The sequence below is a fragment of the Bidens hawaiensis genome, unplaced genomic scaffold (assembly GCF_021521415.1).
Source record: "Bidens hawaiensis isolate Kalapana, Puna unplaced genomic scaffold, B.hawaiensis_p1.1 tig00032778_1, whole genome shotgun sequence".
Taxonomy (NCBI): Eukaryota; Viridiplantae; Streptophyta; class Magnoliopsida; order Asterales; family Asteraceae; genus Bidens; species Bidens hawaiensis.
Genome location: NW_027495596.1, coordinates 203,443 through 224,015, shown reverse-complemented (window position 1 = coordinate 224,015; position 20,573 = coordinate 203,443). Strand labels below are relative to the sequence as shown.

At 34.2% G+C, this 20,573-nt stretch overlaps 1 protein-coding gene across 1 annotated transcript; it reads left to right on the top strand.

Moving 5' to 3' along the window:
• The first annotated feature begins 17,347 nt into the window (after positions 1-17,347).
• Positions 17,348-19,562, top strand: LOC143584045 (eugenol synthase 1-like). The gene is made up of 5 exons (XM_077066200.1): positions 17,348-17,648; positions 17,735-17,869; positions 18,244-18,481; positions 18,554-18,757; positions 19,357-19,562. Exons 1-5 carry the CDS (start codon positions 17,391-17,393, stop codon positions 19,521-19,523), a joined length of 1,002 nt encoding a protein of 333 aa, XP_076922315.1. The 5' UTR covers positions 17,348-17,390; the 3' UTR covers positions 19,524-19,562.
• The last annotated feature ends 1,011 nt before the right edge of the window (positions 19,563-20,573 follow it).

Genomic DNA, 20,573 nt, shown 5'->3' with positions numbered 1-20,573 from the left:
TCTGGTGTTATAATTGGTTGATTAATGTATTATTAAGATTAATTTGGTTTTATTTAGTTTCGGAATGAATTTGATTGAATTTTCAGTCGATTTCATTGGTTATGGACTGAATTGAATTGGATTTGTGATTAGTAAGGTATAAGGATTGTGTGTTTGAGTGGAATTGGGAATTGGACTGGATTTGTATTGTTTTGGTTTGGATCTGATAATTGCCGAAACAGGGGTTTGATTTTGGTTCAATTGGATTCGGAATTGATTGAATTGGTATACGGCTTGTTGCGATTTGGTTTTGCGATGAGTTTCCGAGTAATTTGAGATATTATTTGCACGATTTGGGGTTGTATCGGAGACATATTACAGATTTGTTGGGTTGTTTGTGTGTTCTTCATTTTCCATAAATTTGGAAATTGATGATGAAGATTTGAAGATCTTCATCATCTGATTGAAGATTTGTTATAATCTTCATCAATTTCTTAAATCATTAAGCAACAGATCTAATTCGTTAAGCCTTATGTCTAGCAAACTTTTGCCACGTGGCAAAGGTTGTCGGAGTTTGTTATAACCGTTATAACAATCTGATTCGTTAGCTAACTGTAGTTGATTCGTTATCAACTGTAGCTACTTCGTACTTTTTGATTCGTTACCTTGAATCAGTGATTCGTTACTCTGATTCGTTAAGTTGACTCAGAGATTCGTTAATTTGGTTCGTTACATTGAATTTAGATTCGTTAATCTAATTCGTTAGACTGATTCGTTAACTTGACCTGATTCGTTGACTCAGTTCATTAGTGATTTGTTACCAATTCGTCATAAGCTAATTCGTGTGATACTGTTCCTTGTTCGTTACTCAGATAACATTCAATTCGTATAATTGATTCATTATTTTAGTTCGTTATACTTACTATTCACAGTTCGTTATACTTATTGTTCACAGTTCGTTAATCTTGTTATCAAGATGGCTGGTTTTGATGCGTTAGCTTCTCAAAACTCACTTATGCAACAAATGTTACAATTGGATACTGAAATTGGATCTCATTCCAAGTGTCTTCGATTGATGAAATTTAGTGACTTTGCTAGATGGAACCTCATTTTTGTGCTCATCTTGGTTCTGTTCATCCTGATTGTTCTTATTGTCTTGATGAGGTTTATACTGAGACTATTGGTTTTACTCCTAAGGTTATTTCGCAATATTCTCAAGAGGAGAAAAAGGCATTAGAAATAGAAACAAAAGCTCATTCGACTCTTACTATGGGTTTACCAGATAACATATTCCATCAAGTGGGAAGTATCAAGATTACTGCTTCGTTGTTTCAACACATCAGAATGAGAAGTATGGGTAACACTGAGGAAAGTAAAAAGGTGATGTTAAAGTTTCAATTCAGAAATTTCAATTTACTCAAAGGTGAAACTGTTGAGAAAATGACTACTCGTTTCAATCATTTAATTGCTGAAATGGATAAGTTAAAGATTGAAACATCTGAATCTGATAAGATTAATACAGTCAAAAATGCTTTACCTAGTTCTTAATCAACATTTTTAATGGTGTTGAAAGAGAATAACTATTTCAAGAATGAAGATTTGACTGCTTCTGAGTTTATGCAAAAAGTTGAAGCTCGAGAATATGACTTGAGATGTCAAAAGTCTTCTAAAGATAGTCAAGATCCAGCTTTTTATGGTGCTAGCATGCCTTTAAGCTCAACAATTGCTCCAATCACAGTGTTTCTTAGTCAAAATGCACAACAAAACTCAACAACAACTTATAGTGATCCACGTGCATGTTTCTTTGCCTCTGGTGGTTCTGATCTTCTGGTAATTCTGGAACTTCGGCTGCTGCAAATCAATTTTCAACACCACCGAATGTGAATATGAAGGAAACTGAACAAAATTTTGCCTTCTTGAGTGCCTTCATGACTTCTTATGAGAATCTGGTTGGTAGTAAATTTGCCAAAAGTGAGTTAACTGATGAAGATTATGACCAAATCGTTCCTGATGATTTGGAGCTCATGGATTTAAAATGGAATATGGCAATGATAGTCAGAAAGGTGAAATAGTTCATGCAAAGGACTGGCAAAGATCTTCCGTCATTAAACAAGAAGGTTGGGTTCGATATATTGAAAGTTAAGTGTTATAATTGTCAAGAGTTTGGACATTTTGCCATGGAATGTGATAAACCAAAGAAGGAGTATATTGGTCCTAGAAATCAAGATCGAAGTTCATCTGGGAAAAATGGAAATGATGTTGTTAAGTCTTCTGGAACTAAACCATCTACTTCTGGGTCACAAGCTATGCTGTCCAACATGGATGGAACTGATTGGTCACAAAGATTGCTATGTAACGACAATCAAGCTAATTTGGTTATGTTCGGGTCAAATGAAAATTTTCAAGATGCAAGTGGGAGTGAGCTATCTTCTGACAATGATACTGAGTCTGATTCTGATGATTCATGTGAGAAGCAACCAATTACTTTTGCTTGCATCCAAAATTAACGAGGTTAATCCTTTTGTTTCTTGTGTTGATTATGAGAAAAACAAGCCTAAGTTAGAATCATTGAAAAATCATAATGATTGTTTAGTGAAGGAAATTGCTTCGCTTAAGGATACTTATAGACAATCTTTAGAATCTCAGATGAGATCTAGGGAGAAAATTGAAGCATTGTCGATAAGTAATCATGATCTCAAAGCTGAGTCGTCTGTCAAAATAACAATCAACGATCAAAAATTTCAAGAAATCTTGAAACATCGTTCTAAGATAACTGAGCTTGAGAATGAGGTTCTTGAGTTGAAAAATAAGTTGGGAAAGTTCATAAATTCATCATTTTTGCTAAATGAGATAACCAAAGCATCTAGTAAGCATAAAGATTCTAAAAAGGGTATAGGTTTTGTTGAAATACCACCACCGTTTTACAACGATTATACGACAAATCGTTTTGCTAGAAAAGAAGAAGAGGTGATTGTGAATGAACCTGTTGTTTCAGAAAAATCTAAACGAGTAAAAATTGATCATGCTAAGGCTCAATCATCAACTTAAAAACATCATGTCGAAAGCAATAAAGATTTTGTTGAGAATTCTGATAAAGTTATCATTGAAGATGTATTTGAACCAGAAATTATACACAAAAATGAGAACATTCCAAGTTCGAATCATATCCTATGTGAACCTCATGAATTTGAGGAAGCTGTATATGGTTCAAATACAGTTCAAGAGAACAAGAAAACAAGAAAACACATGTTAAGGTTAAAGCAAAGAAATCTGAAAACCAAAGATTTCGGATGATGACTTGTTTCGTTTTATCAATCCTGTTACAAGTAAACCTTCTACTGGCCGTGTGTTTAAATTAAAAGGTTTGGACACCATGTTTACTGAAAAAGACATTTCGATAAGTATTATCAAACCTGAATTGATCGTAAGTGTCTTTCACAATGAAACTTCCAAGATACAAGATCTTGAAAGTCAATTTGTTTGTGCCGAAAACATCTAACACATCAGACCCGTTGATTAAATCTAAGCAACATCTAAAAAATGCTAAGAAAGTTCATTTTGTGAAATCAACTGGAACTGACACATTGCAAAGTTATTCAAACTGTTCTAATCTTGATTTCTACATGAAGAAGAAAGTTATGTCGTCTGATGATTTGGCCAAGAGTTTTACTAGAAATGTGAGTCATCAACCTTCTGTGGTATCAATTTTTGCCAAATCTCAAAATGATCGTGTGGACATGCGAAGTTGTTTTCTTTGTGGTCAACAAGGTCATGTGGTGAGAAACAGTGGACAGAAGAAGTCTCAAAATCTTCATCCATTTGTCAAGGACCAATCGAAACTGGTTCCTGTTATAAAGGAGATTCTGAAACGACCTTTGTCGTGTGATGATGATACTCACATAATGTTTTCTAATGTGAATCCACGTAAGGTGATTCATGTGCATGAAACATCTGGTCAAGTAAAACCAAAGTTTGTTCCAACTGAGCCAATCTGCAAGAACATGAATTCAGATGTCGTTCAAGCTGCCTATCTAAGACGAACGTCTAAAAGTCCTGTAACTTATTCCCAAGTTGTTGAACAACAATTGAACTCTATTAAGTTTTCCTCTCATGAAACTCAAAATGTGCCCACGACTGAGGCCTGGGCTGCCTTTTTGAACTAATCACTTTTACTTTGTGTGTAAGGTACATCCAAGGCCGTGCCTGGTGAGAACTGGATAATGGACAATGGATGTTCTCGTCATATTACTGGAAATCTCGACATCTTAACAAATGTTAGAAATATTCAAGGGGGTTATGTTGCTTTTGCTGGGAATTCTGGGGGTATGATAACAATAGAGGGTGAAGGTTCAAATGGGCATATCACGTTTGAGAAAGTCAACTACTGTGACAAAGTTTATCATAATTTATTAAGTGTGTCGCAAATTTGTGACAAGAAGTACATTACTGTATTTAACGATAAAGAATGTCTGATTCTGAAACCGGGATATGTCATTCCCGAGGACATGGTTGTCATGCGATCACCTCGATAGAATGATATTTATGTCTTAAATATGAGTTCTAAGGTATCTACATCGATTGAAATATGTTTCGTCTCTAAAGCAACTGAGAAGGACTCTATCCTATGGCATTGTAGGATGGATCATATTCATGTTCTAAAGATGAATTATTTAATGGCAAATGACTTGGTCGAAGGTGTTTCTTTGAAACATTATAAGTTAACTGACCACTGTGTTGCTTGCAAGAAAGGCAAACAGAAGAAAAAGTCACATCCTTCTAAGTTATTTAATTCCATTGATACTCCTTCGAAACGACTTCATATGGATTTGTTTGGTTCTGTGAATCGGGCGAGTATCGCTGTGAGACTGGTATTGTTTAGTTGTCACCGATGAGTATTCAACATATTCATGGGTTTTATTTATGAGTTCAAAAGATTAAACACATGTTCTGCTTCAAAATCTAATCACTAAGATCGAATCACTATACAAGCAAAAAGTGAGGAGAATTCGAAGTGATAATGGTACTGAATTCAAAAACACTGTATTGGATTTCTTTTGCGTTCAAAAAGGAATTCATCGAGAATATAGTGCCCCTTATGTACCACAACAGAACGGTGTTGTTGGAACGAAAATCAGAACATTGATTGAATCAGCTAGAACTATGCTTGCTGATTCTAAGCTTAATGTCCAATTCTGGAACGAGGCTGTGTATACTGCTTGTTATATGCTTAATCGGGTTTTGACAGTTAAGAGACTCCAAAAAACGAGTTATGAGCTTTTAAACAAAAGAAAGCCTAACTTAAAGTACTTGGAACCATTTGGGTGTCCCTGTACGATGTTGAAAAGAGATGTGAGTAAATTTGAAGAAAAGGATATTGAAGGTTATTTCTTAGGATACGCATCTCCGAAGAAAAGGGTATTTAATTTTACTTCAGGTTGTGTTGAGGAGTGGTACCATGTGGATTGTCAAATGTACACCACACCTCCTCAAGGAAAAGGTCCTGATTGGATGTTTGATTATGATGGTTTATTTAATTCTTTTACTCCATCAACTGAGCAACCATATGAAGACTTGGTTCGTGTATATTTTAAAGATCAATTGGTACTTCCAAGTTTTTCAAGTTCTAATGATGTTGAAGCTCCAACTAAAGATACACGTGATGATCCTCCAGCTTCATTTGATATTGTTTCAACTTCTTCTGATGATAATCAAGTTGTTGATCAAGGTGCTGAAACTGATGTCGCTGATACGGTTGAAATTGATGATTCATATCACGAGCTTGGACAACATTACACTAATTTATTTGAAAGTGTTGTTGTTCCTGCGAATCTCACTCTTAGGATTCATAATTATCATCCAAAGGAAAACATCATTGGGGAACTTGATATGGGCGTGAAAACACGTCATCAAGTTGCTTCTTCAAGTGAGAATAATATATTGTGTGCTTATGCGTATTTACATTCTTCTGGGATCGTAAATCTTGCCAAATACACTTACTTTCTATCACAAGTAGAGCCAACGACGAATTGTATGGCACTTGAAGATCCTTCTTGGGTAGAAGCAATGAAAGAGGATTTGCAACAATTTGCACGACTGGGTGAATGGGATCTTATCGACAAACCTGCTAGAGTTAAGAAGCCTATTTCAACTAAGTGGGTATTCAAATGTAAAAAGGACGATCGTGGGGTGATCGTGATAAACAAGGCACGACTAGTGGTGCAAGGTTTCCATCATCAAGAGGGTATAGACTGGACTGAGGTATATGCTCCGGTTGCAAGATTGGAAGCTATACGAATTTTTTTGGCTTATGCGGCTTACAAGAACATTAAAGTATATCAAATGGGTGTGAAAAGTGCTTTTCTCAACGGTGAACTACACGAGGAAGTGTTTGTGTTACAGCCTCCTGGCTTTGAAGATCATGATTATCCGGACCGAGTTTATCGCTTAAACAAGGCCCTGTATGGTCTACATCATGCCCCGAGAGATTGGTATGGCACGCTTGCCGACCATCTGACTGATAATGGTTTCAAACGAAGGACTGTTGACTGCATTTTATTCTATAAAAACATTGGTGATGATCTTCTCCTCGTTCAGATTTATGTCGATGACATTATCTTTGGGTCAACAAATGACAAAGGATTTCGAGAAGTCGATGCAAACTAAGTTCGAAATGAGTTCGATGAGAGAGATGAACTTCTTTTTAGGGTTGCAGGTTCATCAGTCTGCGAAATGAATCTTCATTCACCAGACTAAGTACGTGAACGATGTCTTGAGCCGATTTCAAGATAACTGCCGGAAAACTCCCTTCAACTCCTCTCCCTTTGGGTCACAATTTATCACCGGCTGAATTGGAGGATACCGTCGATCCTACCCTCTATCGAGCTATGATTGGGTATTTAATGTATCTTACTGCTTCTCGACCTGACATAATGTTTACAGTTTGTTTATGTGCTAGGTACCAAGCAAGTCCCCGAGTGACTCACCTGGCAGCGGTCAAGCATATTCTTCAATATCTGAGGGGCAATCCTGACATCGGGTTATGGTACCCCAAGGACGATAATTTTGAACTTACCGCCTTTTCTGACTCAGACTGCGGAGGGTGCAAGATAAACTATAAATCGACTACAGCAGGGTGTCAATTCTTAGGAAGCCGACTTGTTTCCTGGCAGTGTAAGAAGCAGACAAGGGTCTCCAATTCAACCGCTGAAGCAGAATATGCTGCAGCCTCGTGTTGCTGTTCCCAGGTTTTATGGATCCAACAACATCTGCGCGACTACGGTTTTAAGTTTCTTACTACTCCAATTTTAATTGATAACTCTGCGGCCATTAGCATCACCAAAAACCCGTACAACACTCTAAAACGAAATATATCGAAATTCGATATCATTTCATATGAGATTGTTTTGAAAAGAAGTTAATTGATCTTGAGAAAGTACATACTGACTTTCAAAAATTCGATCTGTTTACCAAGGTATTTGACAAAACACGTTATAACTTTCTGCTTGGTTTAAATGTATTAAAAACCCTTTCTGATATTCTCAAACAAGGATAATTTTATTTATTTTTATTTTTAGTTTTTATTTTTTATTTTATTTTGATTTTGGATTTTAGGGGGGGATAGAAAATACAAAAATATTGTGATTTTCGTTAGTATAGATAAAATCCAAAAACATTGAAAAATTTAAAAAAAATAGGCAAAAATATTGTATTTTTCTTGTTTAAATTACTTTGAAAATCCAAAAACATTAAAAATTTTGAAAAATCAAAAAGATTGTGAATTTCTAGTATGTATAGAAGAAGACAAACAGATTGTAAAGTTTTATTGTGTTTTATAAAAAAATGAAAAAGACAAAAAGATTGTGTTTATGTATGTAAAGAGAAAATTCAAAAAGATTTTTGCATACGTTCGCTGAAAATTATGTCAATTACTTACATTCGAAGGACATATACGTGTAATGTTTGGTCCTTAGGTTTACTTGTAAAATTCAGGATAGCCATTTACCTGACAATGGAACGTAATTGGGGCGATTGTTATGCGTTTTACTTTTTTCTTTCGCTGAAAATATGTCGGTTATTTAAGTTTGTGAAACATGCTTGCATTTTTTGGTCCTGTTATCTACTTGTAGATGGATAGGATAGCCATTAATCTATAGACTGAAAGTGACTGGGGCGATTGAATTTATTTTTATGCTCCTTAAAATTTGAGTTTTGAAGCAAAAAGAGAAAACGATAGTACATTGATCATTTGACCCCATATCCAGAAAGAAATAAGCTTCAAAGACTGAGTGCTTAATTGTATTGGTGCATTGATAGGTCCTAAACAAGCTGTTAGAGTAAAGCATGTGATGTAAATATAAAGAAACGCCAAATTGAAAGAGGTGTTAGTCTCTACCAAAAATCTCGGTAAGGATAGCAAAAATGTAATAGCATGTCATACTCAAGCCTTATATTTGTCTGATCACAAAAAATAAAATAAAGCAAATAACAAGCGTTAGGGTTCTGGACACTGTGAGTCTTTATGCGGCTTAATCATCTGGGTATTCATATGCATGAATATTTCATTCGCTTTTAGAGGAAACCCAAAGTCATTAAACTTGATCACTGCTGTACTTTGTACAAATTTAAACTACTGACTTGATAAAATCCGTTGTTAGTCATACATTTGTTCCTCCCTTGTGCGCGTCTCAATACCAGTAAGAAACAGACCCCAGGGATACAATGTATGTAAGCCGACAGATGGACTCGTGCATACTCACTCACAGTAAAGGAAACTTGATACATTGCTCAAAAGTTCTATAAATTCAAATTTTAATCGACATTATAATGGTTTAAGTCAAGTTGGGGTGATATAGTAAAAATCAAACTAAGCTTGATATGAGATTATAGGCTGATAGTTTCTGATATTCTGTGCTCTAATTAAACCATTAATCATATCACAAAAACGCTTGAAAGTTTGTTATAAGATTTAAGTGGACAAACGATATCAATGACCGACTTAACGCCAGTCACAATATCGCTGAAATATAATACTGTGATAGAAGGGCATTTTGGTCAATATGATTCTCTGCTTAAAATTGCCAAAAATATGTACTGTTTTGAAAAATCATACAAAAACACAAAAACATGTATTCTGTCTTATATTTTACTTTCGAATATATTTTCCTTGTAAATATTTTGAAAATGCAAAATACCAAAAAGATTTTTCTTTCTCGTTTACATATTATTCAATTCCTTTTTAATTTAAGTGTTTGATCGTAAACACGTTAAGGTATTTGATCATCGAGATACGGGATTTCGTTGATTTATTTATTAATTTAAATATTCTTTTATTTAATTGATTTATTTATTCAATTTAAAATTAAATAAGTCTAATTCGTTGTTTATGAATAACGAATTGAGGTTATTTAAAACGAATTACAATTCAATTCGTTATCCTAATTCGCTTCTGCCACTCTGTAACGAATGACCTCTAGTTCGTTATACATAACTTAATGAATTAAGCACGAATTACAACTAATTCGTTATTTAATTCATGTTAAAGTTTAACGAATTAACTTTAATTCATGTGACACGTGTACTTAAATATGATAACGAATCAGTTGATTCGTTATTTCAAATTTGAACAAATCAAATCATTCGTTGTCTTGGGAAATGTGCCAAGTTGTTGCTTATAGGGAAGAGTGAAACCCATTCGTCTTCACTATTCATCTTCTTCTTCTTTACACACCGTTACTCTGTCCAATTTTTTTCTGAATTTCTGACCTTCACTATATTGTGTTTTGATCATCAATATTGACTCGTAAGGTATAGATGATTACAACGTGATGTTTTACATCAATTTTGATGAAGATCTTAAGGGTTAATTAATCGATTTTGCTATCGGTTTTTAAGTTATAACTAAAACCTTTAATTTACCTAATGTATACCATGATTTGGTACATATAGACAAGGTGAAACAGTTAGTGATGTTTTTCCGAGATCCTTGTGGTCATTTGTTTGGCTTTACATCGTTGATTATATGTGAACTGTATTCAGATTGCAATTGTAACTTTTTGATGTTCTTGCCAATTTTGACTTAGACTTTAATTAGTCAAAAATTAAGCCCAAGGGCCATTCGTTATGCGGTGACGATTTGGAACTAACTCGTGTCCAATTCGTTACACAGATCAAACGTATCAGGATATTTATCATAATATATAGCGAATAAAACTTTAATTCGTTATTCTTTCACTCCTGATTCGTTAGACCTAATTCGCATTATTTACTTGATAACGAAGTAGCCGATTCGTCATAATGAATCACCAATTCGTTATAACGAATCAGCTTATATTATTATAAAATTAAAAGTTTATAAATTAGTATAATTATTATAAAATTATTATTATATTTTAATATTATTTATTATTCCTTGTTACTAATTCTCGGGTTTATTTATTATCAGTTATGACTGACAATATGGATCAGGATCCTCCTGCTGCTGAGCCACAACAACAACAACAACAGGTGTTGTCTTTACTATCGTACGACAAAAAGCATTGCATCTGTGCTTTTGTCGGTACAAATTTTGCTGATGACGACGTGTTTGGAGACTTATTGACATTTATCAGACCTTCGGTTATTCATTATGCCGTGACAGCACGACCGAATGTTCATTTCAATATTATACGTCAATTCTGTAACTCAACACGCTACATTGAAGCCGAGAATCACATCACAGCTACTATCAACGGGAAGTCTATTATTATCACACGAGGGGTTATCAGAAGAGTTTTGCAGTTTGGAGATAATATAGATAACCCGTGCGAGTTTGATCGGGAGTTGATTCGAGGTTTATTTTCCCTATTCTGGTGATTTGGGCAAGTCCATGTATAACAAGGCGTACTTGTGCCCAATATACAAGTACTTACTTCATGTTTTAATTCATTGCCTTGGTGGACGGAAGGGTGGCTTTGATGAATGTCGGATTATGTTATAATCAGCATTTGTCGCTTTGATATTGAATAAGCCATTCAACTTTTCTGAGATGATGCAAGAAATTCTTAATGTATCCTCGGTTCATTCAGCTTATTATCCAAGACCTGATTCCAGACCTGGTGATTGATCAGACACTATAGGATGATGTGATGGTACTTGAACATATGACTGGTGATACTGTTCGACAAATGAAGAGTTATAGGCAGGATCCACATCCGACGACAAAAAGATTGATTGGTCATCTGGTGGATCCAGATTATGTATGTTCTTCTAATGATCGCTGGATCCACGACGATTCGGATTATGAGCGTGAAGAGGGTCCAGGTGGGAATGATGGTGATCAGGGTGATGATAATGATGGTGGTGATGGTGATGGTGATGGTGATGGTGGTGATCCAGCACAACGACAAGCTGAGGTTGAGGCAGTTGTTGCTCTAGCTGCTCAACGTAAACGGAAAGGGAAGGAGGTAGCTGGTGAAGGGTTGTCTAAACGACGTGTGTCAGCTGGTGCTGGTATTTCATTTGGAGTTCAACCTACAAGGTCGTCTATTCCTTAAAGACCGGCGGTACCGCTTACTACTAGCACTCCGGAACTCACATTGACGACCACACTCACGTCTGATCCTCAGCTTGGCATGATTCCAGAATCTGTTCTGTCTACATTGCCAAGGCCTACTACAGCAACATCGGTGGTTTCTCCAGCACCGATAATGATGCCTACGCCACCTATGGACGTTTCATTTTTAAGGCTTAATCGACCTCAAGGTCCTGTTAAACCGATCCCTTCTTTGTTCCTTGCTATGTCACACGATCAACAAATGAATATGGTCTTGAGCTTACTTCATTTATATGAAAATCAAATGTATGCTGACCGAATGACTCAGGAGCGTATGATGGACAATCAACGAAAGCTGATGGGCTATCAATTTTTTGGATAGCCATTTTCATCAATTTTTATTCTTAATTCTTAAATTTAATCTCCATAATCCAAATCTAAGATCAATGGATTAGATTCCTTCTCACATTTTTCATTTTTGTTGTACTTTGTATTTTAACTTTACTCATGTTTGTTATCCTAGATTAATAAAGGATCTTCCTCATTGATTTATCGGTTCTTCAGTTTATATTATATGATTTGTTTTGACCTTAATTTTGAAATCTTACTTGGATATAACAAATTGAACAAGAATTACCAATCTTCTAATCATCCCAACAAGTTATGTAATTTGAATACTAAATTATATATTTTATTGAATGTTTTGAATGTGGTGCTCGATGAAATGCTTCAACCGAAAAAGGTTTATAAACCTTGTAAATAAAGGTAAACCCATTCGTTTAACCAAAAAGATTTCGAGCTTTTTATATGGTTTTGAATATGAGATGTTAAAATATATGATAATTCTGTTTCGTTTAAGTTTGGTCTTAGTTTTTTCATGCTGGCTTTAGTATATGATTTATTTCCAGTATATTTTTTCGGTGTTTTATTTCCTTTTTATTGATATTTGATTTCGTTTCAGTTATAATCTTTTTGGTTGTCGGTTTCATTTTAGCTTATTCACTTTTTTAAAGTTTGGTTTCAATTTATTTCATTTCGAGTATTGGTTTTTAATAATCCAAACTTTGGTAATTTGGTCGACAATAATCCCGACTTAAGAAATTTCCTATGTTATCCCAACTTTCACCATATTGGGCTCCACCAAACCTTTTTGTAACAGACACTAACCAATGTTTAAATACAAAAATATAATACATACACCAAATCATTTGTTCGCATAAATACATATTTATACACAAACACACATATACATACATACATACATACATACATACGTGTGTGCGTACGTATGTACATACGTGCACGTTTACCTCACGAATTTACTAAATTTCGCCACGTGTGGTACATTGGTCACTAACTTATAGTCAATAATACAAACAATTTGTTTTGTGTACTATACTTAAATGGTTAATTTCATCTTTGTGTAGTAATGTTGACTTTTATAGGCATAAACATTATGCATATATTTTTGTATGTCTATTATAAAATGACATTCAAATTTTGTAATGCAACTCTTTATTGGTACACATGTAGGGATTTCAACCATTTTTATAATTACACTTCATTTCACGAGTGAAGAGTAGAGTTTCTACACATGATCAACTGTATGTAGCTTTATCAAGAGTGAAGAGTGGATACAATGTTAACATGCTTATTTTAGATAGACAAAGTAAATTTACAAACAAAAGAACAAATATGATTTATAAGAAAATATTTAGTAGCTTATGAAGATTGTGTTTGAAACTTTTAAATTTTGTTCGTAAATGTTCTACTATGTAACATCATGTTTTGTAACTTTTTGTCCTTTACTACTTACTGTCTGTATCAATATGAATTATATTTATAAATCTTATTGTCGTCTCAAATAATAAATTAAACTTTTTTTTACCGTTTGAAATTGTATATCAATTATTTAATGATTTCTTTATTTTCACTCATGTTATATATGGGTCAATAACTTATAGTATAAAATATAAGAAAGAAAAATGAATCAGGACCCATTTATGGATATGATCACTTTCATCGTTTCGAAGTTATTCCAAAAGAAGGGTATCTTGGTAATTTGACAAGGACCAAGTGTAAATGCACCCCACCGGCCACTAGCTCTATAAAATAATGATGAATTAATATAAAATAATATGATTAATTACTATAAAATGCTCCAACTAAGATAAAGAACAAACAAGAGGAATCAATAATAAATCTGGGCATTTATAAAATGATATTGTATAATCACGTAATTCACGTTTGTCATAAATTATTCCAAAAAAGGGTGATACGTATCCAGATCCAATCAGTCGACCCATGCTATGATGGGGAGTCCGATGAAGCCACTTAGTCAAAATCAGTAGGCTTGACTTATTTTGTTGTTTTTTTAAAGGTTTAAACTTTTAAACTTCATAGATTACCCTGATAAACATATCGCCATTATGTATGAAAAAAAACGTAATGCCCCATTTACATTTTATTTTAGAATCAAATGTCACCACCTACTCCTCTTTTTACACTAATCATACTAAATTACGTCTTTGTTCAGGTTTGAACCTAAGATCTCTCATATGAGAGTGAAAAAAAAACGTAATGTCCCATTTACATTTTATTTTAGAATCAAATGTCACCACCTACTCCTCTTTTTACACTAATCATACTAAATTACGTCTTTGTTCAGGTTTGAACCTAAGATCTCTCTTATGAGAGCCAAATACCTCTACCAAGTAGGCTAGCCTCATATTAACACCTACTAAGATAGATACTTATATCTATAAATATTAAGTAATAATAATTCTTAAATTTTAATAAGTAATTTATAACTGAGAATTCCCACGAGTACAACAATCTTATTGGAACTTAAAAGAGAAATGAATTTGTGTTCGGATAAGTCAAGTCCCTTGAGTCAGTTGGCTTCTTCCACAACAACAAAAGCACTTTTTCATTCTTTCATATACTAGGAAATTTCTCTTGAAAAAGAAAAAGCCCGACCCACCCACTTAGGAGGAAATCCACAACTTGAATCACTTGCTTAACATAAAGCAAACAAAATTCGAACACATAACCTCCCATAAGGAAAGTCATTGGCCACCGGACTAACAAACTGGACTTTAACAATTTATATATTTTTCCAAACAACAAAATTTTCCACTTAAATACCATTAACTTTACACTTGCAAGTATTTGAACTCACCACCTTGAGTTTGAAGGGATAAACACTAATAGATATCCTGTAGTTATCTTTTTTTTCTTTGATTGTTAACCATTAGTTAGCTTCTTTTTTTTTATAAAAAGACTAAGTGTAGTGGTTTAACTAAAAAGTGGAAAACGCTCCGTTACGTCACTACTACACTACCATGTATGCATGATACATCTCACTAACTTTTCATAAAAAAAAGGTGTAATGTTTTAGCTAACAATATAATTATTATTTAATCTTTTTTTCTCAAAAATAATTATTATTTAATCTTTTTTTTTCATATAAAAGTGTGAGTTAAATATAAGTGGTTGAATTTGTATTTAGCCTCACACGCTTGAGCCCTTTCCTTGCTAATGCGGTGACCTCCTTTGGGGCTAAGTCCCCTTTTAACACCCCTTCATGGTTGGTCGAAAACTTGCAATGGTTTGGTTAGATTTTTTTTTAACTAACAATATAAAATTTATTTTAAAAAAATGTAAAGTATCTCTAAAATCTATTAAGAAAAACAATCTAAAAAAAACCCAATTATAGAAAGAAAAAATTATTTTAGATAATAATTTTTATTTTAAATAATGTATTTTATTTTAAAAAAATAAAATATCATTTAAAAACATATAAAAGTAAAAGAAAATCTTAAAAATATGTTTAAAAATAATTATAATAAAAGATATTAAAATGACATAAATATAAATAAATAAAACATAACATAATAGAAAAAAAAATTTATCGTAATAAAACTTAAGAGAGGGGGCATATCTAGTAAAAATGAGAGTGAAGCGCTACGTTTAGCAACATCTAAATATATAATGCTAGTGGGCTAGCGATCACTTGTTGTATAAGGCAGGTGTATACACCACTCTTCATCATTCTTCTCATTCGTCACGTCAGCGCCATCTCAGCTCCCCCCCCCCCCTCCCCCACACACACACATCATTCTCCATCACCCTTCAACCAAGGAAATACACCACTCTTCATCATTCTCTACCATTATCCATTTTTATTTTTTTTAATTTATATAAGATTCAAACATTAATATTAAATTTAAACTTAAAACATTACAAATAATATTATCAAATAAACTTAAACTAAAAGAATCTAGTCTTCATCGTCCAGAAGAGACCATATATGTTCGGCCAAGTCCGAAGTAACGCGTCATGTCTATCTTGATTTTCCAAAGCCAATCGATTATATTCTCTTTTTGTTTCGTCAACCGGTTGATATTGGACGTTGTCTTCATCTTCGTTGTACTCGCAAATCGCACGTCCATCTTCTTCAATAATCATGTTATGCATATTGCATACATCATCCGGCTTTTTTTGCGCCCATGCTCGTGTCGGGTTGACCACTACGTGCCACTTTCTTTTTATGACACTGAAACAGCTTTCAATATCTTTACTTGCCGCCTCTTGAGCTCCCTTAAATTTCTTTCATTTTTCATCTTGTGGGCACGTGAAGGATTTCACAAACATGGACCACGATGGATATATACTGTCACCAAGATAATACGCGTGCTTGTATTCGAATCCTGAAACACAAAAACTTGAATCCGACATCATACATTCTAGTATGCTATTGTATAACCCCGACTGATGGGGGACCGTTAAATCATTATTTGTACCGGTAACACCAAAGAAGGCATGCCAAATCCATAAATCTTGTGAAGCATCTGCTTGCAAGGATATAGTCGGGTGTTCATGATCACTTCGCATGTATAACTTAATAATATTTGTAGTAAACTTATAAACACTATCGCGTACCGTTCTTTCGGACATTTGAAGATAGTCATCCAAAGCATCATGAATTGTTCCATATGTCATATGCCGGATCCTTGCAATACACTTTTGTAGTAGAGTAAAACCGCTTATCCCTCTCGCATCCGAACGTAACTCAAACCATGGATCCGTTCTCACTATATCGTCGACTATTCTTTGAAATAGACATTTACTCATTGGGAAGCGCCTCCTAAAATCTTCACATGTGTAAGTTGTGTTTTCGGTAAAGTAGTCGGCTACCAAACAGTCGTTTATGCCTTTACGATCTCGATTCAACCAAGCTTTTCTTGTGAGACGAGGCGAATGGGCGTGGGGGGTGTTCCAGTGAGGGGTGGTATGCCATGTGGCTGCCACTTATGACCAATGGGGAATGGGGGTTGCTCACTGTTGTATACCCCCTTAGCCTAGGAGCATTTTCATTCCATATCCTATCCACATTTTTGTAATTACATTAAAAATCACACATTTTCTCTCTCATTTTTAATTAAGTAATATATTTTTTTATGTTTTCGTCATTACCTTTACTCTTTTTACCACTCAAAACCACTTTAAATAATATTTAAAAATATAAATGAAAACCAAGATTGTTTCATCAAATTTACATATTCTCTCCCCTCTATTTAAAACGTTATCCTATGATTTATGAAAGCTTCTCTAATTTCTTTTTTAAGAGATTTACTAGGAATGCTCTAAAGAACTTAATTATTTTTTTAGAACGAATTACTATAAAATACTCCACGCGAGATAAAGAGCAAACAACAGGAATCAATAACGAATATGGACAGGTATTAATGACTTTTGTGATATATTATTCTAACAAAAGGGTGTAACACTAATTAGCCAAGGACCATTATTAAATGGACGCACCTTGCTCTATAGCACTATAATAACTCGTCACAAGTCTCGACTACAGTCTCATTACATGCTTAAAGCCCTGTGCCGTTGCTCTATTTTCAACAGACTCCTATCACCCAAAAATCGACATCTTAGCACGAAAATGGCGGAGAAGAGTAAGATTCTGATCCTAGGAGGAACTGGTTACATCGGAAAGTACATCGTCGAGGCTAGCACGAAGTTCGGCCATCCTACTTTCGTCCTAGTCAGGGAATCCTCGCTCACTGACCCTTCCAAGTCTGCCTTGATCGACACCTTTAAGAACTATGGCGCTACTGTCGTCGCTGTCAGTACTACTACTTTCTATCTAGAAATAATTCCTAGTGGTTTCATTTTTTATATATGTTCATCGATCTATATCTTTTTTCACAGGGTGACTTGTATAATCACGAGAGTCTAGTGAAGGCGATAAAGCAGGTAGATGTTGTGATCTCGACCGTGGGTACAGAACAACTTGCTGATCAACGTAATATCATTTCCGCCATCAAAGAAGCTGGTAACATCAAGGTATACCATTCAAAATTTAAACTATTCTTCATTATTTTCAAGTTCGTCTCCAAGATTTGGGTACCCCCATACGAGTATGCAAATATGGGCGCTTATTGATAAATATTTTTTCAGAGATCAACAATAATTGTGATAACAATAAACAAAATAAAATTATTGTGAACTAGATTAATATTTTTAGTTAACTTTTAATTAAAAAAAAGGACCTAATCTCTTACTGTTTTAACAAATATATATAGATGTAGATGTTAAAAAAAATATATATATGAAAAAGAAAATCCGGGTCCTAGGCGGCTGCCAAGCCCTGTATTCCCTGGATATTTTGATTATTGTAGTATTATCTCTTGTTAATGCATGTGTTCCAATATTTCCAGAGATTCTATCCATCCGAGTTTGGAAACGATGTGGATCGTACTCGTGCAGTGGAACCAGCCAAATCAATTTTCGCAATCAAGGCTCAGATTCGCCGAACCATTGAAGCTGAAAATATCCCTTACACCTACGTTTCCTCCAACTGTTACGCCGGTTATTTCCTTCCAACACTGGCACAAGCAAACGTCACCGCTCCACCGAGGGACAAGGCGGTCATCTTAGGTGATGGAAACCCAAAAGGTATATGAACAAAAGTTTGATTGATTTTCAAACTATTATTATGCAGTTTCTAATAATCTAACTATACCACAGTTGTTTTCAATGATGAACATGATATTGCAACTTACACCATCAAAACTGTGGATGATCCACGAACTTTGAACAAGATTGTGTACATTAAGCCTCCTAGTAACATTTACTCGTTTAACGAATTGGTGGCATTGTGGGAGAAAAAGATTGGGAAAACATTGGAGAAGATTTATCTTCCTGACGATCAAGTTGTGAAGACCATACAAGGTAATAATAAATTGGTATATCATAGATTTTTATATTATTTCAGTACTGATCTATAATATTTTAGACAGAAAGTAACATAAGAGGTTTTATACATTTTTAGTTTTAAGTGACTTTATACATCCTAGGGTAAATAGTTTGTCTCGACAAGTATGTATTTGCTCGTTTAAACTAGAGCTCACGGGCTCGAAAAATTTGTGCACAGAGTTTAAGTTGAAGGTAGCTCGCTCATATAAAAACTCGAGCTAATTTGGTTTGAGACTGATCTGGCTCGTAAGCTAGTAATCTCATTTCCTGGTTTATTGATAGTTTGCTATTGTATTATTTTAAAACTTTTAATAATTTAAACTCTTGTTAATTTGTTATTTGTGACTTCAAGAAAACATAAGACAAGCTAAATTTCACATTGGGTTAGAAATGGCTAACTCGCTCGGCTCATATTGTTACTAGTTCAAGTCAAATTCTTATTCGGTTTGTTGATTAACCTACTCAATCTACTAATCCATATATTAATGAATTCAAATCGACTCCTCTATCATACCCACTTCTTAATAAATTTGCATTTGCCAGTTTTAACAGTCTATTTGTTCTTTCTCTTGTAGAATCTCCGGTCCCACTGAATGTGATATTGGCAATCTCCCATTCGATCTTTGTGAGGGGGGATCAAACTTACTTTGAGATCGAGCCATCATTCGGAGTGGAAGCTTCTGCACTTTATCCTGATGTGAAATACACTACAGTTGACGAGTATCTAAGTCGTTTCGTGTGATCATGGTGGCCTGATGGAGCTATATATGAATGTGTGTTTGTGTTGTTGGTGGTTTCGACTTGTTTAATTAACTTTTTTATTTGGTGGTGTGTAATGTGTTGCTAAACTTTTCAAGAATATATATGGTGGTGTGTTGCGAAATATGGTTGTGTGCTTTTGAATGTTCTTGCAATTAATAGGTATTTGTATTTCATAATAACGACCATCCTTTATTACGTTCCTACATTACATTTCCTTTATCTTTGTGTTTTTTTAATGATGTTCTTATATTAAAAACAAAGGACCGCAAATGCCTAGTCATCCCAACGAAACAAATGCAATTACATACAAGATTATCATATCAAATTTACACCAACTTCCTAGTTTGCCCCTAATACCTTAGATCTTGATACGGTTCAAAAGAAACTTAAAATCTTTCTTTCACTCTTGTTAATGTTGTCGAAATAACTTTTTTTAATTATATGTTTTTTTCATATTATATTCTTAAAACTTTAATAAAGTTATACTATTTGAAATCATAAAAGATATATTAGTCTTTTTTACTTTTAGCTATATACCTTGCAACATGTTTGTTCAAAAGTGTCTTTTGTAAAAGTGCTGAAAAATATTGGAACCTCCATTCAATATACTTGTGAAATCTTATATATCTACCTTAGTTAATTGCAATGATGCAACTTTCATCAAATTTTAATTTTGACTTTAACTCCAACAACTTTCATCGAGTTGAGCAAGCTTCAGCTAGGCTCAAGCTTTAGGTTAGATGAGCCGGCTTGGCTCCTTTATTCTTAACGAGTTGAAATTTAGCTTGAGTTTAGTCCGGTAAAATCCCTTCCGGGCTCCGGCTTGCCATATTAAATGCAACTATGCAAGTAACATTTGTAACATAAAAGCAAGGCATGTGATCAGATCCAATGTGAGCCAGCAAGCTTAGATTGATATAAGAAACTAAGAATTAAGCTTAAAAAGATTAGATTGATTTAAGACAAACAATTAAAAAACTAATATTAATTTAGACCAGTCAAACAAGTCTGCCAACGACCAAACTTAGTA

Coding starts and splice junctions, on each gene's coding strand:
- LOC143584045 (XM_077066200.1), top strand. CDS start 17,391: ATGCTTAAAGCCCTGTGCCGTTGCTCTATTTTCAACAGACTCCTATCA. Junction 17,649..17,734: donor ATGGCGCTACTGTCGTCGCT/GTCAGTACTACT, acceptor CTTTTTTCACAG/GGTGACTTGTATAATCACGA. Junction 18,482..18,553: donor AGGTGATGGAAACCCAAAAG/GTATATGAACAA, acceptor ACTATACCACAG/TTGTTTTCAATGATGAACAT.